The 26,485-nt window shown below is 43.3% G+C and overlaps 2 protein-coding genes across 10 annotated transcripts in view; one reads left to right on the top strand and one right to left on the bottom strand.

Moving 5' to 3' along the window:
• Positions 1 to 15,972, bottom strand: part of lama2 (laminin, alpha 2) — a 143,185-nt gene extending 127,213 nt beyond the window's left edge. For 8 of the 9 annotated variants that reach the window (XM_071413665.1, XM_071413673.1, XM_071413672.1 and 5 more), the window contains exon 1: positions 15,825 to 15,971. In XM_071413665.1, coding sequence (XP_071269766.1) covers positions 15,825 to 15,891 — 67 coding nt within the window. In that variant the 5' untranslated portion in view covers positions 15,892 to 15,971. Of the gene's footprint in view, positions 1 to 15,824 lie in introns of all 9 variants that reach the window. The other variant, XM_071413667.1, reaches the window with a different exon arrangement.
• LOC139583023 (vesicular inhibitory amino acid transporter) lies at positions 15,911 to 19,633 on the top strand. Its single transcript, XM_071413677.1, has 2 exons — positions 15,911 to 17,035; positions 17,963 to 19,633. Exons 1-2 carry the CDS (start codon positions 16,787 to 16,789, stop codon positions 19,109 to 19,111), a joined length of 1,398 nt encoding a protein of 465 aa, XP_071269778.1. The 5' UTR covers positions 15,911 to 16,786; the 3' UTR covers positions 19,112 to 19,633.
• The last annotated feature ends 6,852 nt before the right edge of the window (positions 19,634 to 26,485 follow it).

The following is a 26,485-nucleotide window of genomic DNA, read 5'->3' on the forward strand; positions in this document are numbered from 1 at the left end:
GTGCATACCACACTGCTAAATATATATATTTGAAATTCATGCCATTTCAAAGATCTTAAAGGGATACTTCTGGATTTTTGCAATGAACTTCCCCAGAGTCAGGTAAACTCGTGGATACCATTTTGTGTCTCTGCGTGCAGTTTGAAGGAAGTTGCTAACCAGCATTAGCACAAGTTCTAACTAGCATGCTAGTAGATACTCATAGACTTCAAGTCATTGCGGTAACGCTCGTAAGCCTTTGCTCACGAAACTACCTCTAACTTCCTTCATACTGGACACAGAGACATAAAAATGGTATCCACAAGTTCATCTGACTCTGGGGAAGTAGTATCCCTTAAAGTATCCCTTTAATAGGAATCTTAAGAAAGCGCTAGATCATGCTCTCAGCACTCAAATGTTCTCTCCCTCCTATGGTTCTAAAACAAAACATATTAGTCAAGCTCCTGAGGAAAGTTTACAAGACTATAGTCACTCTACTATAGTCTTATTCTATACATAGTGACAGGCATTTCCACAAATCAAATCCTCTTGAACTGGATAGAAACAGATTTAAAGATGAACCAGTGCAACAAAATTATTTGATATGAGCTCGTAATGGTGCCGATGTGACGTTCCACCAACTGTGATTCTATTGCAACTGCCATCAGGAGCCACGTCTCTGACTGAGAGAACTCTCTTGAGACTTCGTTACTTCATCAAATTCACACGTACACTTTTCTATGAAAATAGATCTTCTCTCAGACATCATGTCTGAAAGTGATGTTCCCAGTCCCCACCTACTCCCCACCGCCCCTCAAGACTGGGTCCCACTGGAATGTCCTATGACAACAAGTGTGTCTTTCCCAACAGCTCTGAGACAACACTACCCACAGTCCTCGTCCGTCAGTAACACCACAATCATAAAATCATCTGAATGCCTTCTCTTCTTCTATTAACGGACGATATTAGCCAGGCAGGTCACCCTCCTCCCTCCCTCACCTTACCCTAGCTGCTCCTCTCCTCTCCCGTCCCCTCCACAGTAAGTGCTCACTGTGATTTAACGCGGTGCGGCCCAGTCATCGGTAAATCTCCCGTGAAGCAGCCTGTGTCCGGCAGTAGGATCCCCAGGGTGATTTAACATGGTAACCATCCCAGTTTCATTAGGACTCGACCTCTTACAGGGCTGAAGCACTTCCTCATGACCAGCCCAGCCAAGGCCAAAGCAAACAAGCCAATGCTCCTTACATGTTTAAACAAGGAAGAAGTGGATATCTCTCCCTCTGCTGATTTACAATGTTACGAGCATATAGATATGACTCAAACAACTTCATTAATTCCAATGGGTGTTAGTTGTTTGGTTCTTTTTCAATTAAAATGAGAGGGATTGTAGTTACGTTCAAATGCTAATATAATATACTGTAATACATGATCAATGACACATAGGGCAACATTTGTATTTGTAGTTTTATTTGACGTCCTATTAAGAACAAGATAGACATGGTGTAACAGCAGTCTAGCTCTTCCTCCTCCTCAGACGAGGAGAGGCGAGAAGGATCGGAGGACCAATGTACAGCGTGGTAAGTTTCCATGATTTAATAACAAGAAAACTAGACAAAATACAAAACAACAAACGTACTAACCGTCACAGTCCCGTGTGGCACAAACACTGACACAGAAAACAACCACCCACAAATCCCCAACACAAAACAAGCCACCTATATATGATTCTCAATCAGGGACAACGATTGACAGCTGCATCTGATTGAGAACCATATTAGGCTGAACACAGAAAGAGACAAACTAGACACACAACATAGAATGCCCACCCAGCTCACGTCCTGACCAACACTAAAACAAGCAAAACACATAAGCACTATGGTCAGGACGTGACACATGGGCTAGTCATGAAACTCCCCTCAATTTCAACATGAATGATGACAACATGAATGACGTGTGGCAAAGCAAACAGGTATCTACACTACAATAGCCCTACATGCCAACTGAGAAAGATATATAAAGATATACCGTATAAATTGTGCAGTAAATTCCTAGGCCACACAACCTGCAGTCTCTCCTGCTCTGTTCTGGAGAGCTTGTTTCCCACTGCAGTTTACTGTGTTTTCCTGATGGAGATTAACAATATGTCGTAAACTGCTATAAATTGCAGGTTTTGCTGCAAGTAAAGATGCTGCAACTCGTAATTCACATATTCCGTTTGACAGCTTTTTAGCAGATTTCTGCCCATAAAATGCTATAGTTCATAAAAGCGACCAGACTGCCTTTATGGCGAGTCCTTCCGTCAAACGAGAAAATGTAAGAAAATATAATTAGAATAGAACATCTGTTCGCTCTAAAGACCATTTTGTTTAAAGCGTTGAACACTGCAGTTAAAGGTCTGACTTCTAGATACTTTACTTTATTGCTTCTAAAGCGGTGCGCATGGCCCTGTAGGGGCCCATCCTGGTGCTCTGAGGTGGATGGTTTGGGCCCCTGGAAGAAACACCTGTCAAAGTTAAGTGAGGAGGAGCCCCAGCCCCACCTCCAGCTCTGGTCCCAGCCCCACCTCTATCTCTGGCCCCGGCCCCACCTCCAGCTCTGGTCCCAGCCCCACCTCTATCTCTGGTCCCAGCCCCACCTCCAGCTCTGGTCCCAGCCACACCTCTATCTCTGGTCCCAGCCCCACCTCTATCTCTGGCCCCAGCCCCACCTCCAGCTCTGGTCCCAGCCCCACCTCCAGCTCTGGTCCCAGCCCCACCTCTATCTCTGGCCCCAGTAGAGGTCGACCGATTATGATTTTTCAACGCCGATACCGATACCGATTATTGGAGGACCAAAAAAAGACGATACTGATTAATCGGCCGATTTTTATATATATATTTGTAATAATGACAATTACAACAATACTGAATGTGTCACGTTCCTGACCTGTTTTCCTTTGTCTTGTATTTATTTAGTTGGTCAGGGCGTGAGTTGGGTGGGTTTGTCTATGTGTGATTTTCTATGTTGGGATTTTGTGTTCGGCCTGGTATGATTCTCAATCAGAGGCAGCTGTCAATCGTTGTCCCTGATTGAGAATCATACTAAGGCAGCCGCGGTTTCACGTGTGTTTTGTGGGTGTTTGTTTCCGTGTTAGTGTTTTCACCACACGGTACTGTATAGGTTTCTGCTCTTCGTTTATTTGTTTTGTATTTCAGTGTTCAGTTTTCGTTATAATAAATCATTATGAACACTAACCACTCTGCGTATTGGTCCGATCCGTCTCGCCTCTCCTCGTCCGAGGAGGAGGAAGAATATGACAGCCGTTACAGAATGAACACTTTTATTTTAACTTAATATAATACACAAATAAAATCAATTTAGTCTCAAATAAATAATGAAACATGTTCAATTTGGTTTAAATAATGCAAAAACACAGTGTTGGAGAAGAAAGTAAAAGTGCAATATGTGTCATGTAAAAAAACCTAATGTTTAAGTTCCTTGCTCAGAACATGAGAACATATGACAGCTGGTGGTTCCTTTTAACATGAGTCTTCAATATTCCCAGTTAAGAAGTTTTAGGTTGTAGTTATTATAGGTATTCTAGGACTATTTCTCTCTATACCATTTTTATTTCATATACCTTTGACTATTAGATGTTCTTATTGGCACTATAGTATTGCCAGCCTAATCTTGGGAGTAGATAGGCTTGAAGTCATAAACAGCGCTGTGCTTCAAGCATTGCTAAGAGCTGCTGGCAAACGCAGTAAAGTGCTGTTTGAATGAATGCTTACGAGCGTGCTGCTGCCTACCACCGCTCAGTCAGACTGCTCTATCAAATATCAAATCATTGACTTAATTATAATAAACACACAGAAATACGAGCCTTAAGTGATTCATATGGTCAAATCTGGACGCTATCATTTCGAAAACAAAACGATTATTCTTTCAGTGAAATATGGAACCGTTCCCTATTTTATCTAATGGATGACAAACCTAAGTCTAAATATTGCTGTTACATTGCGCAACCTTCAATGTTAGGTCATAATTATGTAAAATTCTGGCAAATGAATTACGGTCTTTGTTAGGAAGAAATGGTGTTCACACAGTTCGCAACGAGCCAGACTTCCAGACTTCTGCATATACCCTGACTCTGCTTGCACTGAACGCAAGAGAAGTGACACAATTTCCCTAGTTAATATTGCCTGATAACATGAATTTATTTTAACTAAATATGCATGTTTAAAAAAAGATACAATACTTGTGTATTGATTTTAAGAAAGGCATTGATGTTTATGGTTAGGTACATTGGTGCAACGATTGTGCTTTTTTCGCGAATGCGCTTTTGTTAAATCATCACCCGTTTGGCGAAGTTGAAGTAGACTGTGATTTGATGATAAATGAACAGGCGCCGCATTGATTATATGCAACGCAGGACAAGCTAGTTAAACTAGTAATATCATCAACCATGTGTAGTTAACTAGTGATTATGTTAAGATGGATTGTTTTTTATAAGATAAGTTTAATGCTAGCTAGCAACTAACCTTGGCTTCTTGCTGCACTCGTGTAACAGGTGGTCAGCCTGCCACGCAGTCTCCTCGTGGATTGCAATGTAATCGGCCATAATCGGCTTCCAAAAATGACGATTACTGATTGTTATGAAAACTTGAAATCGGCCCTAATTAATCAGCAATGCCGATTAATCGGTCGACCTCTAGTCCCCAGCCCCACCAGCTCTGGTCCCAGCCCCACCTCCAGCTCTGTTCCCAGCCCAACTTCTATCTCTGGTACCAGCCCCACCTCCAGCTCTGGTCCCAGCCCCACTTCTATTTCTGGTCCCAGCCCCACTTCCAGCTCTGCTTCCAGCCCTACCTCCAGCTCTGCTTCCAGCCCCACCTCCAGTTCTGGCCTCAGCCCCACCTCCAGCTCTGGCCCAGTGAAAGTCCAGCTGTCTAAACGGTAAACAGAATGTGTAAGAATGTGCCTCACTCTATCGCCCCTGGTCAGGGGGCTTCTGTTGGGCTGAATAAATAATGCCATGGAAGAAGAAGGTGACTCAGACTGTCTGAAAGGACAAGACAAGGAGAAAAAGTGTGTCTTGTGTGTGGGATAATTATGTTCCCAGACATAGGATGCACAACAAGTAGTAGGAACAGAACAGCAGTACCACAGTGGAGGGGAGATGTTCTCCAGTTTCACAAGAGAACGTTTGGCGGTGTGCCTTCCAAAAGTTCTGCTCCTGTTACTCTACTCAAGTCTGGGCTCGGCTCTGGCCTGGGAGGGGCCTCACTGGTTCTCCTGGGCCCACCTCCCACACCCTTCCTATGTCTGCACGGGTCAGTCCAAAGGCCACATGCATTTTTCCAGTTTTACATTCCAAGTATTCTGTTCCAGTCATCAATCAAACAACACATCTATTTACCACAACATTTACAGGGCACAAATGAAAAATGGTAAAGGCATTTAGTCCCGTCCCCCCCCCCGTTTCTCTCAGTCTCAGCAGTCTGGACGCTGTGTTCTCTCTACTTTCCGCTACAGTAAAGTTTCTCTTCCAAGAACAGCATGCACTCACATCTGTATTTTCAATTACACTATAGAGTCCCCAGCCTGGAGAATGTTGTTATTTCCTTTGATTATGGCCAGAAAGCTTTTAAACAGTGTATCCCAGAGAATAATCCCTTTCTACCTTCCCCTTAGTAGGCCTTGGTGGAAAAAAGTACTGACCATCTCACTTCACCGGAATCTCCTCTGTACTACGGCCCTCAGACAGGACAGCAAATCCACTGAACAATCTCAGTCATCTTAATCTAACTCAATTCGAGTTATAAAAATATGCTCTGATCTTCATCTTCATGGCCAGGTCTGCCAATCAAAAATACATTCTAATTTAGTCATAGTATACCATTAGTTGATGAATCTACTAGTTAATTGGATCATTTTTATTTAATAATCAAGCATTAGCGTGAAGTTGACAAGTCAGTGGTGTTTTCTGTGCATAATAAATGTGTGCAGTATGCTGTTGATAGGTAAAGGCATCTAAAGCTGAATTAGTCTACCGTTTCCAGTTAAGGGACGTCAAACAAGACAATGTCATTTCTTAAATGAGTTTTAGAGTAGAAAGAGCCCACAGAATAAGTTAGAGTATAACAGTGAGTAAAAGACAGACTGCCTGCTGTCATGGTGGTGGTGCTACTGTATTTCATCCTCTTGTTAAGTCTAGATTAAATTAAGTCCAAACTAGAGAGATAAACATGCATGAAGGACAGTGTTCAGACTTCCTTTAGATCAAGGACAGTTTAATTTTCGGCTCACAGCTCTGTAATATGAAATAACAACTAATCTATTAATTACAGCAGTAATGGATGTTATTAAGGTTAGAATATCAAAACTCTAAAGTGATTAAACAATTAACCGGATTAAATGGTAGTCAGGCTAAATAGTCTGAAGTCCGACAATAGGTGGGACTGTTGGTAGGTAGCAGAGAGAGCAATAAGGCTATGACTTAATATACTGTAAGGCATCCCTTTAGTAAACGTGTAAAGTTAGCTTGTTTCTCAGATGCTTATTTCATCCTGGCAATCATGTAACTGTGATATTTATAGCTTTGCCAAAAGAAATAAGACCAGCGATATTCCAAAGATCTAAATCACAGGAATGTGATGGCAAAAAGGAATGGTCATGATTCAGTGCGATGCTTTACCTAATGTCAGCACTCATTCGAAATATAGGAAGACATTTTTATAATTAATTGGCTGGCAGGGAAAGATTCCTGCCGAAGCCCTTCCTCCTATTGAAATGAAGGCAGAGTGAGAATGGGGCCCCACGGTGCAATGCATGTTATACATATGTTAAAAGCCCATTCCACTTGTCGAGGTGCTATTTGTTTCCAATGAATCACAGCTAAGCACCTCCAACAGACATCTCAATAACACCTTATTTGCTGGTACAGCAATATGTGTAACGGGAAACAAATGGAAATGGGATTCAAGCACGGGAAATGGGATTCACGCCTCGCAGACGACAGGCACAGGGAAGCCAAATAGCCATTAGCTTGGGAGGCTTACGTGGGACTTAATCTCCTCTGCACAGAGCAATCTCAGGCAGGCCAGTGTGGGAACAAATACAAATACAAGGAAAGGGAAGAGGCTACTTGAAGGATCTCCGTGATACTTCAGCACATTGAGTTGATCCTCATTACTTTGTCTGTGCCATATGTCGTGGGTTCAACTCTCAAATGTACCACAGTCTTCCTTCAGCCAATTGAAAGGAGGCGTGACAGAGATCCCTTGTTGGTTGCACTGGGGACAACTGGATGGAATGCATACATTAGCAATTCAAAGCCAAACCTGATGGTGTAATACCGTGTGTAATATCTCCCCTGAGACACGGCTGGCTATGGGGTTAGGCTGATGCATGGGAAATATGGGTCGGACATATAGTACGGTGCATGTTTCACTATGCCAATACACAAGGAAGAAGACAATGACCACAACATGATTCTAATATGTCTGTATAACGCACCTATTGACAGATAATGGAAAATACCTGATATCGCAGCCTGTGTAATTATCCACTTTTCAAGCAAGATATGTGGAGAAATGTGAACTGAAATACAGACTATAACATGATTTAGACTCACTATAGATTGAGGCTTTAGCAAAGTCACAATGAACCTAGCTTGAAGATGTTTTTTTGAACGAGTAACTTGAGGCAAACGAGTACAGACAGCTCTAAAATCCAAGTCTCTTGGATAGAGTTAAGAGTTAGCGGGTTAAGAGTTAGCGGGTTAAGAGTTAGCGGGTTAAGAGTTAGCGGGTTAAGAGTTAGCGGGTTAAGAGTTAGCGGGTTAAGAGTTAGCGGGTGACTGCTGGCAATACTTTGTGAAGTTGCTCTCCAAACAAGCTGCCCACGGGTTTCAAATGTGACAAGAGAATCCATTTAGTGTGATACAATGGTCAAGTACTTGGAAGATGAGAAAACATCCAAGGAATCTCCTGTCATTCAAGCTCCCTAGAAAGGAGAAAGAACTGACTTTGTCTATCATACACATTTAGAAAGGAATACCCATTTGCTTCTTCATTAGGCAGCATGATCTGGAAGGAAATGAGGAATTCCAGACTAAATTGGTAGCCTTGCCGATAACAAACCAACATCTCTATTCTGTTGCTTCTGAGAGCAAAAACAAAGGTATTACATCCAATAGTCCAATAGAAGACTAGGATGCTGTCATTACAGAAGCCATTATATTATACATTATACTGGAAACCACACACCCTGAGGCTGCATTCATCGTAGCTGGGGATTTTAACAAGGCTAATCTAAAAACAAAACTCCCTAAATTCTATCAGCATATCGATTGTGCTACCAGGGCTGGAAAAACCCTAGATCATTGTTATACTAATTTCCGCGACGCATATAAGGCCCTCCCCCGCCCCCCTTTCGGAAAAGCTGACCACGACTCCATTTTGTTGATTCCAGCCTACAAACAGAAACTAAAACAACAAGCTCCCGCGCTCAGGTCTGTTCAACGCTGGTCCGACCAATCTGAATCCACGCTTCAAGACTGCTTCGATCACGCGGATTGGAATATGTTCCGCATTGCGTCCAACAACAATATTGACGAATATGCTGATTCGGTGAGCGAGTTCATTAGGAAGTGCATTGACGATGTCGTACCCACAGCAACGATTAAAACATTCCCAAACCAGAAACCGTGGATTGACGGCAGCATTCGCGTGAAACTGAAAGCGCGAACCACTGCTTTTAACCAGGGCAAGGTGACCGGAAGCATGACCGAATACAAACAGTGTAGCTATTCTCTCCGCAAGGCAATCAAACAGGCTAAGTCCCAGTACAGAGACAAAATCGAGTCGCAATTCAACAGCTCAGACACAAGAGGTATGTGGCAGGGTCTACAGTCAATCACGGATTACAAAAAGAAAACCAGCCCCGTCGCGGACCAGGATGTCTTGCTCCCAGACAGGCTAAACAACTTTTTTGCCCGCTTTGAGGACAATACAGTGCCACTGACACGGCCCCCTACCAAAACCTGCGGGCTCTCCTTCACTGCAGCCGAGGTGAGTAAAACATTTAAACGTGTTAACCCTCGCAAGGCTGCAGGCCCAGACGGCATTCCCAGCCGCGTCCTCAGAGCATGCGCAGACCAGCTGGCTGGTGTGTTTACGGACATATTCAATCAATCCTTATCCCAGTCTGCTGTTCCCACATGCTTCAAGAGGGCCACCATTGTTCCTGTTCCCAAGAAAGCTAAGGTAACTGAGCTAAACGACTACCGCCCCGTAGCACTCACTTCCGTCATCATGAAGTGCTTTGAGAGACTAGTCAAGGACCATATCACCTCCACCCTACCGGACACCCTAGACCCACTCCAATTTGCTTACCGACCCAATAGGTCCACAGACGACGCAATCGCAACCACACTGCACACTGCCCTAACCCATCTGGACAAGAGGAATACCCATGTGAGAATGCTGTTCATCGATTACAGCTCAGCATTTAACACCATAGTACCCTCCAAACTCGTCATCAAGCTCGAGACCCTGGGTCTCGACCCCGCCCTGTGCAACTGGGTCCTGGACTTCCTGACGGGCCGCCCCCAGGTGGTGAGGGTAGGTAACAACATCTCCACCCCGCTGATCCTCAACACTGGGGCCCCACAAGAGTGCGTTCTGAGCCCTCTCCTGTACTCCCTGTTCACCCACGACTGCGTGGCCATGCACGCCTCCAACTCAATCATCAAGTTTGCGGATGACACTACAGTGGTAGGCTTGATTACCAACAACGACGAGACGGCCTACAGGGAGGAGGTGAGGGCCCTCGGAGTGTGGTGTCAGGAAAATAACCTCACACTCAACGTCAACAAAACAAAGGAGATGATTGTGGACTTCAGGAAACAGCAGAGGGAGCACCCCCCTATCCACATCGACGGGTCAGTAGTGGAGAAGGTGGAAAGTTTTAAGTTCCTCGGTGTACACATCACGGACAAACTGAATTGGTCCACCCACACAGACAGCGTTGTGAAGAAGGCGCAGCAGCGCCTCTTCAACCTCAGGAGGCTGAAGAAATTCGGCTTGTCACCAAAAGCACTCACAAACTTCTACAGATGCACAATCGAGAGCATCCTGTCGGGCTGTATCACCGCCTGGTACGGCAACTGCTCCGCCCACAACCGTAAGGCTCTCCAGAGGGTAGTGAGGTCTGCAGAACGCATCACCGGGGGCAAACTACCTGCCCTCCAGGACACCTACACCACCCGATGTCACAGGAAGGCCATAAAGATCATCAAGGACAACAACCACCCAAGCCACTGCCTGTTCACCCCGCTATCATCCAGAAGGCGAGGTCAGTACAGGTGCATCAAAGCAGGGACCGAGAGACTGAAAAACAGCTTCTATCTCAAGGCCATCAGACTGTTAAACAGCCACCACTAACATTTAGCGGCCGCTGCCAACATACTGACTCAACTCCAGCCACTTTAAAAATGGGAATTGATGGAAATTATGTAAAGATGTACAACTAGCCACTTTAAACAATGCCACTTAATATAATGTTTACATACCCTACATTACCCATCTCATATGTATATACTGTACTCTATATCATCTACTGCATCTTGCCATCTTTATGTAATACATGTACCACTAGCCACTTTAAACTATGCCACTTTATGTTTACATACCCTACAGTACTCATCTCATATGTATATACCGTACTCTATACCATCTACTGCATCTTGCCATGCCGTTCTGTACCACCACTCATTCATATATCTTTATGTACATATTCTTCATCCCTTTACACTTGTGTGTGTGTATAAGGTAGTAGTTGTGGAATTGTTAGGTTAGATTACTTGTTGGTTATTACTGCATTGTCGGAACTAGAAGCACAAGCATTTCGCTACACTCGCATTAACATCTGCTAACCATGTGTATGTGACTAATAAAATTTGATTTGATTTGATTTGATTTATATTAGAATAGATCAGTTCAGGAAAGGTAGGCCCTACTGATGCAGGATTCAAAAGGATGTTGAGTGTAATGTCTCAGGTAGATGACCCCAGGTTTCTGTTGGCTAAGTCATAGGGGACACTACCCTTTTGATGAGTATTCTTGAGTATTTACCTACTGTCCGGTCACAGCCAGGCCTGAGAATGTCACCTGTGAATAATTTACTTCCAAGACATCGTTCAATCATATTCTAGACCCCCAGAATCCTCAGAGGTTATGTGTCTATTTCAGGGGGTGTGAACGGTCAGACCCCTTCACCAAAATAACATATCGGCTCAGCACAGACAACATTCATATTTCATGTGCCCCTGCCTGCTAACATTTACTCTGTAGCCTGCTCCAGTGTGGTTCACCCGGAAAATCTGTAATGGGAAATGTGTCACCCAACATAATAAGCATTTTATTTTTTCCAAAAATGTCTTCTGTCCCATCTGTCTTTTGATGCATTATGAATTCAATCACATTTCTTTTTCTCTCTCTGTTGGCTGTGGCTTTGTTTGTAATGTAGTAATCTTAGAGGTGCTATGAATGTGGCTGCCTGGCTGGACTGACGTGCAGAGTTTTGTGGTGTTTTCTCAGAGCCACACAGTGTGCACTAGAGAGGAGAGGCACTGGACTGCACTGAGGTCAGGGGCCATGACCCTGAGAGGTCAGCTGAACACTGAAGGCAATAACAGAACACAAACACTAGTCGCATCCCATGATCGTGGAAAGGGCTATTTTGGTGGTGACCATCCCATCTGGTTTGCACTTAGTGGGACTATCATTTGTTTTTCAACAGGACATTTTTATTTATTTATTTTACCTTTATTTAACTAGGCAAGTCAGTTAAGAACAAATTCTTATTTTCAATGACGGCCTAGGAACAGTGGGTTAACTGCCTTGTTCAGGGGCAGAACGACAGATTTTTACCTTGTCAGCTCAGGGATTCAATCTTGCAACCTTCCGGTTACTAGTCCAACGCTCTAACCACTAGGCTACCTGCCGCCCCAATGACCCAAAACACACCTCCAGGCTGTGTAAGGGCTATTTGACCAAGAAGGTGAGTCATGGAGTGCTGGATCAGATGACCTGGCCTCCACAATCACCCAACCTCAACTCAATTGAGATGGTTTGGGATGAGTTGGACCGCAGAGTGAAGGAAAAGCAGCCAACAGGTGCTCAGCATATGTGGGAACTCCTTCAAGACTGTTGAAAAGCATTCCAGGTGAAGTTGGTTGAGAGAATGCCAAGAGTGTGTAAAGCTGTCATCAAGGCAAAGGGTGGCTACTTTGAAGAATCTCAAATATAAATTGAGACACTTTTTAGTAACCAATAAACACTTTTTTCGTTACTACATGATTCCATATGTGTTATTTCATAGTTTTGATGTCTTCACAAAAAAATATATATATTAAATTAGTAGATGTGTCTGTCACGCCCTGACCATAGAGAGCTTTTTATTCTCTATGTTGGTTAGGTCGGGGTGTGACTAGGGTGGGTCATCTATATAATTATATTTCTATGTTGGCCTGGTATGGTTCCCAATCAGAGGCAGCTGTTTATCGTTGTCTCTGATTGGGGATCATATTTAGGCAGCCATTTCCCCTTTGTGCTTTGTGGGATCTTGTTTTTGTGTAGTGCCTGTGAGTACTGCATTTTCTTCACGTTTCATTTGTTCGTTTATTGTTTTGTTTTGCTTTGAGTTTCACATAGTAATAAAAGATGTGGAACCCAGATCACGCTGCGCTTTGGTCCAGTTATTATGACGATCGTGACAGTGTCCAAACTTTTGACTGGTACTGTATATCGTCAATTGTCTTTTCTACAGACTTTCTGTCTGGGATTAGTCATTTAAGTCTACATTGAAAGCGTTCTTCCGGATATGTATTTATTTTTGGTGTGGCGGCAACAAATTAGCAGTGTTGGTGCACCGCTGCTAAATGAATACAGGGGAAACACCGCATCAAATCATTTAAGTATATTGACAGACTTTCTATCCCAAAACCTCACTGAATCTCTTATTTCTGCCGTACTTTCAATCTAGGATACAATGAATCTCATATATTTTTAGACTCCCTGTTGGAAGGGTCAGGGAAATTACAAAACACTGTGACTATGACTAAACTTCCCATCTCTCTAAGCCTTGTCACAATGACACAAGAGGAAATCACTAAGCATCCTCTATGATCTCAGTTACAATTTCAACCATGGCTCCTTCTACCTAATAGTAACATGCTAACTTCATCTCTGTTTTGTTGACACTGATGTGAAGAACACTGCAGCAACGCACTACTCAAAACTGCCAGATGTCAGGTCAGATTCCAGTCCAGGATCAGGGCAGCATGAGTGAGGTGAAATTGACACCATGCGTTACCACAGGCCCATCCCTGAGCTACAAGGCCATGGTGAAGTGACCATGGGAGAGGGAGGGAGGAGAGAGAGAGGGGGGCCTCCTGCAGAGACCAAAGGGTACAGCGAGAGGTCAGTTTTACATCACTTAGTCAGTTACACCACATCACATGAGAGCAGTGTCTCAGTGCAGCTGCTGAGTGGGGAGTATGCCATGAGGGTCAGAGGAGAAATCCCACAGCTCTCTGAAGGACTGCATATGGGGCCCATGTGTGAGGCAATAGTAGCCAAAAGGTTATCGGTTCAAGTCCTGGCTGCAGGCCCTGTGCTGTGTTTAGTTGTTTTTATTTATCTAAATACACAGAAATGTATTTAAACAGGGAAATCCCATTGAGACCAAGGCCTCTTTTACAAGGGAGCCCTGCACACAATCATACAAATTCACAATATTTACAATTCCAACTAAATAAAACATTTACACTGAATGTCGACTGAATGAATTGATTTTCTGATATTTAACTATAGTGTCCTTCTGCAAGGTCAATACTCAGACTTGTTTACTGTAGTATCGGATGCAACTCGGGGACACAACTGTTTTAGCACGCATGAAGTTCTATACACATACTCACGCAAATATGCTAAACAAAAACAGCCATTCAAACAGTCAGACTATTGTAAATACGTACATGATAAACATATTTTATAGTCTCATTACCAGGCAATCTACACTTACAATTATCTTTGCTTTGACAATTAAAAATACTCAGTGCTGTTTTATAAACAAGACCCTTCTTCCCACTGTAGACATTTCTTCTTTTGCTATTATTCCCCAAAATGTTTGTCTTCAAACAAATAGGTACGGTCAGACATTCATGTTTTTGACAAACACAGCAATTTCAAATGATTGCCCAAGCACCCACAGCAATTGATCAAATCATACTCTTGGCATCTTTTCATCAGTATTGATTAAGATTAATTCAGACTACAGTTGGACCCAGTTTTCATTGTCGCTGTGGCAGAATGGAGTATTGATTTTTTTCCTCTACGCTCCTTTTCTCCCACAAAAGCAGTCTGCAAACAACTCTGCAGGGAAAGGTACGACCACAAAAAGACACGTCTTTCACGCACAAACAAACAGAAATAAAAAAACGAGAAAGTGAAAAGTAGTCCATGTGGCATTATAATACTGTTGGTGGCCTGCCAAACAGGGATGTTACAGAAGTAGCTACAGTATCACAGAGGAATATCGCAGGCCTGAGAAACCTTACATGTCTGTTACAGTAGCTTCCTCTCCTCTCTCATGTGGAGTGGGCTTATGTTGTTGTTTTTGCATATGATCATCCATCCCAAATTCATCCAGCATCACCATCTGGACATACTTGGAGCTCCGACTAAACATCTGTTGGGTTGATTTGGTGATGCTCTAAATGACCACAAAATACCCAGCATTGGAAGAGACATGCCGACCTCAGTCCGCTCAGCTCTGTTATAAAACACTCCTGATAACTGATCCAAAAGGGATTATCACGATGATGACACATGACACACATCCATATAATGTCTTCTCTTTCCTGTGCCTCCTTCCTGTGCATCTTTAGAAGACAGGATGAGATAGCACTATTTTTGCTTAACACCTGGCTAAATTTAGAGTCCCCCCCCCTGCTTTGGATTCCGTTAACAAACACAGTGACACCTGTTAATGGACACGTGTCCCTTGCCTTTGACAGGAGAGGACACAGACCCTGCCTCTCACTATCCTAGAAAACAGCCACTGAACGAAGCTCTATGTGATAAAGAAGAGGGATATATCTCAGTCATACACTGACACAAGGCACAAACCTACAGTGACAGCCAATGATTACATTTCAACCCCATTTAACTCACAGTACCCTTAGTATCAGATTAAAAAAGAACATGGTTTGTATAGATAGCATCAATTTCCTATTGAAGCTGAAATCAGCATTTAAAATGAGGGGAAAGCTCTAACTTAAATCAAAGTGGATCTTTACAATTCATATCTAAGCTTAGATAGACATCAAAACACAGTTGATGATTCCAACTGATATTTCTGATAGAATCCCTTTCTGTTTTGACACTGAATGTAATGATTTGGGTACCCCATACAGTGGTGGCAGAACAAAGTTGGATGGTTAAACAATTTCTGGGGGTTTACAGCTGTCCAAACATGACATTTCTGGAAAGAATCTAGAATTCTTCTTTAAACTGTTATTCTAAGATATGGTTCAGAGAAGACTAATTAGAACATAAATGATATTTTCTCTACTTTTGTCACCCAAACCAATATTCTAACGTCATTTAAAAAATATGTTAATGTGTCTGTTTAATGAAAATACTAGAGTAAGCTCAAAATAAAAGGGCAATCTTGCCAAGGAATATTTGTATATTATTTATTTTTTTAAAGGATTGGTCAAACCTGTGACTAATTCACAAATCAGAACGAAATATTTCAGATTGTGAGTAAAGCGATTACTTGGCAAACGATCCACTCACCCCTTTGCTGCGCTCGGCTGCATTGCCATAGCAACGCTATGAGTGTAAAAAACGATAGACCTTTCATTTTCAAATCTCTTCATCAGTGTGCAGTCTGGCGGAGTCGCTTTATGTGCGACGGACTCGGCGCCTGAAATTGAGGGGAATGTCAAAGAGTGACTTTTGCAAGTTCAAGAAACTCTCCCACTCCCCCCGCGCGAAATGGGAGGGGGCGTCACAGAACAGAAGTGAAGGGCTCATATGGAATGGGATTAAGGGAAGAATAATACTTTTACTAAACTTTACGATGATAATGGTGGTCTTATAATAGTAAGAAACAAACTAACCTATGTGCTGAAAACAAAATGTAACTTTCCAAGTGTTACAATGTAGGTTTGTCATTGATGCTGAGACCAGTGCAAACATTTAGGCACCCATGCTTTTGGTCCTCTATTGCTCCCTCTGGTGTTAAATTTAACTGCCATAGTTGAACTAAGGGCAACTATTTAAATATAAGTTATCTGCACAAAAGCCCTAAACTATTATCATATCTTGTTGTTTCAAAATAGAAATTACAACTTACAAACTCAAATGGGCCCCTCTCAGGACCTTTGCAGAGGCAAGACATTCAATTATATCTGATTATTCTTGCATGATGGACTCATTCTTCATCTTAAAAGCCGGAAGCTATTATCCTTTGTCACAGTTCAACAGCCTGTCAATCGCCCTCATAGTGTCTCACCTGTTAGACCATTTAAATGTCAGGGAGAACCAATTTAGCCTCTCAGGTTCACGTTGTGTGCAGTGGTCATTAAGTGTGTATGGGGTTGAGCCCCCTTAAGATTGACACTGCTGTCTGCTGGCGGTTAGAGTTTGTGATGGGGAGGGAACCATCACCTCAACAGGTAGCCTCTCTCGTCTGACCTGAGTGGCTGTTTACAGTATCATTTGCTGAAGACAGAGCCCTCTAAACCCACACTAAAATGTCATTTCTGAGGCAGGCAGAGCTGCTGTGGACCTCCAGGTTCCTCCATGGGGATGAGGAGAGCCTAGGGTTCGCCCAGAGGGATGAGTTGAGCAGGACCTATGGAGAGGACCAAGAGGAGACCAGGGAGTCACCCACTACCTCCAGCCCAGAGGGGGGAAATGAGACACCTACCAGTCCCTCCAGCAGCAGCTGTCTTAAAATCACCACCTGGGAGGCAGGATGGAACGTGACCAATGCTATTCAGGTAACCTAGATTTTTTTTACTTCAGACCTTAGGAAAGATGCTTCTCTATGTTTAGCTTTTTGTGTTTTTTCCATTCTCAAGAAATGATTATGGTTATGGAGGAAAATGAATGTTAGATGGTGCACTGGGTGATTATCGATATTGCGTTGTTGTTGTTGTGCTTAGAGGATGCATTTTAATTACAGTATATTTAATGGAAGGAATGGAAGAGCTGAGAATAATCCTTTGTAAACAATGCCATTTCAATAACTACAGCATATTATTAGTATGTAAGTAAATATACATTTCAGCAGTTGTTCCCCCTCATTCATATTCAAATCAACAGTGTCCCAGCCTTTTTTATAAGATAATCAGGCTACTAACTTCCATTTGTGTTTTCTACGCCAGAGTATGATTAATTGTAAACAACTACATCTGTTCAGTTACTACCTTGTCATTGCATCATCATAATCCTCATAATCCTCAACACCATGTACTTTTCCAGCAACACTAAATACCCAGTGTCCTATTGTCTGGACTTTATATATGTAGAGCATCTACATATTAACTCAGAATCACATTATAAACAGAGTTTGTTTACTTACATTGTTCTGCATTGCAATTTGACTTAAAGCCCGACGTTGCTCAGACTATCCATTTAGATATTTGTTGCAAGATAAGATTGTTGTATTAATGTTGTGTGGTCTACTGAATAGTTTACAGCACGTGAAGAAATTCAGTTGCACATCTGTTAAGATTGAAGCAGAATGTTATCTTTAATGATTAAGTTTAACATCCTCTAATGTGTGTCAGTTTTCAAACAATCAAGTCTCAGGCTAAGAGCAAAGAGTAATTTACACTGTCCTTGGTGATGACTTGGTACTTCATTCTAGGAAACACTGTGTTCACACTCTATGTGTCGTTCACTTGTTTTCTTCTTTCTCCTAGGGTATCTTTGTTCTGGGGTTGCCTTACGCTCTCCTTCAGAGTGGCTACCTAGGATTGCTACTGCTCATTCTGGCTGCGGTCATCTGCAACTACACAGGTAAGATCCTTGTATCCTGCCTGTACGAGGACAACGAGGAGGGCCAGCCCATACGAGTGCGGGACACCTACGAGGACATCGCCAATGCCTGCTGTAAGCGCCTGTGCCCCCTCCTGGGCGGGCGGGTGGTGAACGCAGCACAGGTGGTAGAGCTGATGATGACCTGTATCCTCTACCTGGTGGTCAGCACCAACCTAATGTGTCACAGCTTCTCCTTCATCCCGCTCCCCCCCGCCGCCTGGTCCGTGATGACCTTCCTGACCCTAGTGCCCTGCATGCTGATCCGGGACCTGAGGGTGGTCTCCAGACTCAGCCTGCTCTGCTCTCTGGCCCAGTTCCTCATCACCTTCATCGTGGTGGCCTACTGCCTGCACCAAGCCCACCGCTGGTCCTGGAGGAGGATGGTCCTCTTGGTGGACTTTGAGAGGTTCCTGGTGTCTGTGGGGGTCATCATCTTCAGCTACACCTCCCAGATCTTCCTGCCCACCCTGGAGGGAAGCATGGAGGACAGGGGGGACTTCTCCGACATGATGAGCTGGACACACTCCCTGGCTTGTGTATTGAAAACCACCTTCTCTGTGCTGGCCTTCCTCACCTGGGGCGAGGATACTAAAGAGGTGATCACTGATAACCTTCCCATTGGCCTACGCATGGTGGTCAACCTGTGCCTCCTGGCTAAGGCCCTCCTCTCCTACCCCCTGCCCTTCTACGCTGTGGCTGAGGTCCTCCAGAGCAGTGTTCTAAGGCTGGAGGTGGCGCCGGTGGGTGTGGACATGGGGACTCTGGTTCTGCGGGGCTGTCTCCTGTTGATGACCTTCCTCATGGCACTCTACATGCCCCACTTCTCCCTGCTCATGGGGCTGACGGGCAGCGTGACGGGGGCGGCCATGACCTTCATCCTGCCCTCCCTCTTCCACCTGCAGCTCAAGTGGACCACCATGAGCAGCAGGCTCAAGGCCCTGGACCTTCTAATCTTAACTCTGGGATCTCTGTGTAGTTTATCAGGATTGGTTTGCTCCATCAAGGGAATGATTCAGGCTTTTGGGCGTTGATAAGCTCAAACTCTGCATGAAGACTTCAAGACTTAGTGATGGTCCCCTATTTAATTTCCCTATATCAATGTTCTGGAACCTGTAAGTTGCCTACAGCTAAGGCATAGATATAACATGTTGTATGATAGTATGATAAACCAAGCTATTGTTTGTGTGTTTGATTTTAATTGAGTTGATTTGAGTTATTAACACAAAGGCAGCTTGTAAAATAACGACGTGATTGGAAATTGTGGTAAACAATATAGTGTGACCAGATGTTTGCTTTGCTGCTTATCATGGCAAAGTCACTATGATTCCTAACTGGTTTTGTTATCTATAGCATGAATTGGAATCTGTTGTTAATTACTATTACACTTGAAATTGTATGGCAATAAATATACCTATGTAGGAAAATATAGCTTTACATCAGTATCTCAGCATGAGAAACATTCTGTTGTAATGTTCTTGTTTATCTGTTTGGCAGACAATATGGAACATAATTGTATTTTAAAGAAACATTTCAAATTGATAATATATTAAATGTAACCGTTTGTGCAAGGATTTGCTGAAATAAAAAACAAAACATTTTAAAGGATGTAAAATGTCATCTAAGCCTCTAGTTCAAGAGACCAGCATGTGGAAATCAAAGTAATTAAAAATGGTGGGCACAAATGTAGGCCTATACCAGAGAAGAAGAGGTGAAGCAAGAGAGATAACTGGGCCCAAAATCTGTCTTCTCCAGCAGGTGGCGTTTTCCCCTGTTTATTTTGTATAGAGGTCAATGAACGAGTGCCAAATTTGGTTAACAAAGAAGTTAATGGCTTATTTGATCAAATATAAGTTTCGTAATGATTAGGCTGTTACGAGTGTACTGATATAAGTAGGACACGTGACATACCGGCAACTTTCAGAAAAAACACTTTAGTTACAACAGCCACAAAGTTATAAACCCTGCCTATTTTTACATATCTTAAAATGTGATTTTAAACCCAACCCTAACCACACTGCTAACCGTATGCATAACCCTAACCTTAAATTTAAACCAAAAGTACGATATAGCCAATTTTGACTTTGTGGCTGTGTTAACTAGTGGAAACCGTTGTGCTGTTCACACGCGTATCTGCCCTCTCATTGGCTAGAATGGTCCCACCTTGCCTCTTCCCAACTGCCTTCCATTTTTGAAGACATTTATTTTAATTGTTAGGGCGGGCATTAGAGTATGTGGTCAATATACTGGATAATCGGTGCCTATCAATGGGCCAGGGTTCCGGTCTAGAAGCACGGTTTTGACTGCTCCTACATTTTTGCTTCGGTACTAAAGTTTAACTGACACCCGGCCCAGAAAGACCATTTCCATACAAGGGCCACAGAGAGAAGTCAGATGAGAAAATTCCTAATAAGCCACTTTAGTCATCACCTTTGTGCACAAAGCATCCATTGAATTGTTCCAATAATTGTCGCTGAGGCCAATTTGTTTTCAGCACTCTCAGTCGAAGATACACTACTACATGACCTAAAGTATTTGGACACTTTCTCGAAAAACATTTCATTCCAAAATCATGGGCATTAATATGGAGTTGGTACCCATTTGCTGCTATAAAGCCTTTCCCACTCTCCTGGGAAAGCTTTCCATTACATGTTGGAACATTGCTGCAGGGACTTGCTTCCAATCAGCCACAAGCGCATTAGTGAGGTAGGGCACTGATGTTGGGCGATTAGGCCCGGCTCGCAGTTGGCATTCCAATTCATCCCAAAGGTGTTCAATAGGGTTGAGGTCAGGGCTCTGTGCAGGCCAATCAAGTTCTTCCACACCGATCTCGACAAACCATTTCTGTAAGGACCTCGCTTTGTGCAGGAGGCATTGTCATGCTGAAACAGGAAAGGGCCTTCCCCAAACTGTTGCCACAAAGTTGGAAGCACAGAATTATCTAGAATGTCATTGTATGCTGTAGCATTAAGATTTCCCTTCATTAGAACTAAGGTGCCTAGTCCGAACAATGAAAAACAGCCCCAGACCATTATTCCTCCTCCACCAAACTTTAGAGTTGGCACTATGCATTGGGGCAGGTAGCGTTCTCTTGGCATCTGCCAAACCCAGATATGTCTGTCGGACTGCCAGATGGTGAAGCGTTTCCACTGCTCCAGAGTCCAATGGCGGCAAGCTTTACACAACTCCAGCCGATGCTTGGCATTACGCATGGTGATCTTGGCTTGTGTGTGGCTGCGAAACCCATTTCATGAAACTCCCGACAAACTGTTATTGTGCTGACGTTGCTTCCAGAGGCAGTTTGAAACTCGGTAGTGAGTGTTGCAACCGAGGACAGACGATTTTTACGCGCTACATGCTTCAGCTCTCGGCGGTCCCGTTCTGTAAGCTGTGTTTGTCTATGGAGATTGTATGGCTGTGTGCTCGATTTTATACACCTGTCAGCAACGGGTGTGGCTGAAATAGCCGAATCCACTAATTTGAAGGGGTGTCCACATACTTTTGTATAATAGTGTATTAACATTTTATATTCATCCAATGTCTGCCATGTTTTTGGATGACGTGATGACATTGCCACTGCTCGCGTTTCTCCCCGTGGGCACTGTGTGGTAGTGCGCATGTGATGTTTGTCCATGAATCGGCGTATGCAAGCGTGAGCAGATTACCTTGAAAACAGAGGTTGGACATCTTGGACGCAGTCTCCAGTTCTTATTGGTGCCTATAAGTCATGAAAGTGGTTCTTCCTGGTTCCTCGTTTTGTAGGCTAAGAATTGGCTTCTAAAATACATTGTCAAATTCATGAAAATGTTGTCATATAACATATATATTCAAATGTATGTGTTTCTGAGTGAATTTATTTACCATATGCTGGGTTTCAACGTATTTGACAGCCAAAAAGAAGCATGAAGCCAAAAAGTTACAACAGTTTCATTAGAACTACAACTCTCACCAGCTGCATATGAGTTACTTTCGACCTCTTGCCGTTCTACATTTTTGATTTTTGATTTACATTTTTTTAAATCCCCAGTGTAATCTAATATAAAACCCATCAAACAGACTGTAACTAACAGATTTTTAGCATCCTGTGATTCCTCAACTCTTCCAGGCATTCTAACAAGGCTGCAGGAATTGTAGTTCAAATTAGACTTTTCTAATGTTCGCCGATGTGTCTTAATTTGTCTTTAAATATTTTGATAAAAGGCATCAGGTATGAGCAAATCAATACACATATAGGAATATAATTTTATATACAGTATCTTATATTACATGAATTTTATGATATAAGATTGAAGCCCATTCAAAAACCTTAGGTACTGGATCCAGGAAGAAGGCGGCACTTTCATAGGGTATTGCTGTCTGTCAAAAGGACAGCTCTTCAATGTCAGTTGTGGCCAACCAATCAAAACAGCAGAATTAACAAAAGAGGCGGAAGCAACAAAAAATATCTGTTTAAATATGCATGTTTGGTTTTCTGAATCATACTTACACTTTTGGAGTGTGTGTGTGTAGTTAACTAACTACCTATTCGTTTTGTATTGTATGTTTACACATTTCTTGTTAACCAGTTAGCTAGCCATATGCTTAATTAAAACATACCGTATACTGTATTCTACATTAAAATGGACAACGTTTAAAATGTGTGATACAGTATATGTGAGGTAGGCCAAGCTTTCATTTGAAATCTAATACTTACCCTTAATAGGCTATTAGGCTATTGAGAGATCCTTGCCCAGCACTAAATTAAATCAGCTGGAAGGCAGATTTAACCTACAGTACTTTCACATTTACTTTGTCTTGCTGAGTCTCTGTGAACCTCAAAAGTGATGGAAAATGCAGAAATGCGATAGATTAAAACACTATACTTGCTGTGTAGTTGCTTAGAGCTGTGGTGGTATTTTCACCTTCATACTGCTTATTTCCTTTCTTCAGATTTCTGTAGGTGACCTTTTGATCCGTGCAATTTTATCTCAGCTTATTTGCATGAACATGAGCAAGTGCTGCCCAGGTGAAGGTGAACTGGGCCGAAGGTCCTGAGCGCTCTGGAGCAGGTTTTCCTCAAGGATCTTTCTGTACTTTGCTCCATTAATCTTTCCCTTGATCCTGACTAGTCTCACAGTCCCTGCTGCTGAAAAACATCCCAACAGCATGATGCTGCCATCACCATGCTTCACTGTAAGGATGTTGCCAGGTTTCCTCCAGACATGACACTTGGCATTTAGGCCAAAGAGTTCAATCTTGGTTTCATCAGACCAGTGAATCTTGTTTCTTTTGGTCTGAGAGTTCTTTAGGTGCCTTTGGGCAAACTCCAAGCGGGCTGTCATGTGCCTTTTACTGAGGAGTGGCTTTCATCTGGCCACTCTACCATAAAGGCCTGATTGGTGGAGTGCTGCAGAGATGGTTGTCCTTCTGGAATGTTCTCCCATCTCCACAGAGGAAATCTGGAGTTCTGTCAGAGTGACCATCGGGTTCTTGGTCACCTCCCTAACCAAGGCCCTTCTCCCCCGATTGCTCAGTTTGGACGGACGGACAGCTCTAGGAAGAGTATTGGCGGTTCCAAACTTCTTCCATTTAAGAATGATGGAGGCCACTGTGTTCTTGGGGACCTTCAATGCTGCAGACATTTTTGGTAACCTTCCCCAGATCTGTGCCTTGGCATAATCCTGTCTCGGAACTCTACGGACAATTCCTTCGCCCTCATGGCTTGGTTTTTGCTCTGACATGCACTGTCAACTGTGGGACCTTATATAGACAGTTGTGTGACTTTCCAAATCATGTCCAATCAATTGAATTTACCTCAGGTGGACTCCAATCAACTTGTAGAAACATCTCAAGGATGATAAATGGAAACAGGATGCACCTGAGCTCAATTTCTAGACTCATTGCAAAAGGTCTGAATACTTATGTAAATAAGGTATTTCTGTTTTTGTTTTTTTTATACATTTGCAAAAATTTCAAAAAAACTGTTTTCCCTTTGTCATTATGGGGTTCTGTTTGTAGATTGATGAGGATTTAAAAATATATATATATATTTTAGAATAAGGCTATAACATAACAAAATGTGGAAAAAGTGAAGCAGTCTGGATACTTTTCGAATGCACTGCAAATCACCGTTTTCCATTACAGTGTAATATTCTGTATAATACATTTTGTAAATCATATAAATGTTGTACACACCTTGTTTGGTTCACTTTAGACCTTTAGTCACTCCTTGAGTCACTACAAAAAGTATATTTGTCAATAACAGCTGGTGCGCAATGTCTAATATTAAGGTAGTCTCAAGGTATTGCTCGCCTGAGGTAGAGTACCTCATGATAAGCTGTAGACCACACCATCTACAAGAGAGTTTTTATCTATATTTTTTGTAGCCGTCTATTTACCACCACAAAATGACGTTGGCATTAAGATCGCACTCAACGAGCTGTATAAGGCCATAAGCAAACAAGAAAATGCTCATCTAGAAGCGGCGCTCCTAGTGGCCAGGGACTTTAACGCAGGCCAACTTAAATCCATTTACCTCATTTCTTTTTAAAATGTATTTTTTTAAATCCATTACCCCATTTCTACCAGCATGTCACAAGTGCAACCAGAGGGGAAAAAAACTCTAGACCACCTTTAATCCACACACAGAGATGCATACAAAGCTGTCCCTCGCCCTCCATTTGGAAAATCTGACCATAATTCTATCCTCCTGATTCCTGCTTACAAGCAAAAACTAAAGCAGGAAGTACCAGTGACTCGCTCAATACGGAAGTGGTCAGATGATGCGGATGCTACGCTACAGGACTGTTTTGCTAGCAGAGACTGCAATATGTTCCGGGATTCATCCAATGGCATTGAGGAGTATACCACTTCAGTCACCGGCTTCATCAATGAATGCATCGACGACTACGTCTCCACAGTGAACGCACATACATATTCCAACCAGAAACCATGGATTACAGGTAACATCTGCACCGAGCTGAAGGCTAGAGCTACCACTTTCAAGGAGGAGGGACACTAATCCGGACGCTTATAAGAAATCCCGCTATGCCCTCAGATGAACCATCAAACATGCAAAGCGTCAATACGGGACTAAGATTGAATCCTACTACACCGACTTTGACGCTCGTTGGATGTGGCAGGGCTTGCAAACTATTACAGGCTTAATGTCTTTTATGCTCGCGTCGAGGCAAGCAACACTGAAGCATGCATGAGAGCACCAGCTGTTCTGAATGACTGTGTGATCAGGCTCTCCTGGGCAAATGTGAGCATGACCTTTAAACAGGTCAACAATCACAAGGCCGCGAGGCCAGACTTATTATCAGGACGTGTACTCAGAGCATGCGCGGACCAACAGACAAGTGTCTAGACTGACATTTTCAACCCCTCCCTGACCGAGTCTCTAACACCTACATTCTTCAAGCAGACCACCGTAGTCCCTGTGCACAAGAAAGCTAAGGTAATCTGCCTAAATGACTACCGCCCCGTGGCACTGACGTCGGTAGCCATGAAGTGCTTTGAAAGGCTGGCCATGGCTCACATCAACACCATCATCCCAGATCCACAGATGACGCAATCTCAATTGCACTCCACATTGCTCTTTCCCACCTGGACAAAAGGAACACCTATGTGAGAATGCTGCTCATTGACTACAGCTCAACGTTCAATACCATAGTGCCCACAAAGCTCATCCCTAAACTAAGGACCCTGGGACTAAACACCTCCCTCTGCAACTGGATCCTGGACTTCCTGACGGCCGCCCCCAGATGGTGAGGGTAGGCAACAACACATCTGCCACGGTGATACTCAACATTGGTTTCCTTCAGGGATGCGTGCTTAGTTCCCTCCTGTACTCCTTGTTCACCCACGACTCCAACACCATCATTAGGTTTGCTGACGACACAACAGTGGTAGGCCTGATCACCGACAACAATGAGACAGCCTATAGGGAGGAGGTCAGAGACCTGGCAGTGCCAAGACAACAACCTCTCCCTCAACATGAGCAAGACAAAGGAGATGATCATGGACTACAGGAAAAGGAGGGCCGAACACGCCCCCATTCACATCGACGGGGCTGTAGTGTAGCAGGTTGAGAGCTTCAAGTTCCTTGGTGTCCACATCACCAACAAACTATCATGGTACAAACACACCAAGACAGTCGTGAAGAGGGCACTACAATGTCTTTTCCACTTCAGGAGACTGAAAAGATTTGGAAAGATAGATCCTCAAAAGGTTCTACAGCTGCACCATTGAGAGCATCCTGACCGGTTGCATCACCGCATGGTATGGTAACTGCTCAGCATCCGACTGTAAGGCGCTACAGAGGGTAGTGCATACAGCCCAGTACATCACAGGGGAATCACAGGCCATCCATGACCTATATACTAGGTGGTGTCATAGGAAGGGCCAAAAAATTGTCAAAGACTTCA

Source organism: Salvelinus alpinus, chromosome 8 (assembly GCF_045679555.1).
Source record: "Salvelinus alpinus chromosome 8, SLU_Salpinus.1, whole genome shotgun sequence".
NCBI lineage: Eukaryota > Metazoa > Chordata > Actinopteri > Salmoniformes > Salmonidae > Salvelinus > Salvelinus alpinus.

What these genes read in the sequence shown, in the direction of transcription:
- LOC139583023 (XM_071413677.1), top strand. Translation starts at nt 16,787, where the DNA reads ATGTCATTTCTGAGGCAGGCAGAGCTGCTGTGGACCTCCAGGTTCCTC. An exon ending in ACGTGACCAATGCTATTCAG is followed by an intron (nt 17,036 to 17,962) that starts GTAACCTAGATT and finishes TCTTTCTCCTAG; the next exon opens with GGTATCTTTGTTCTGGGGTT.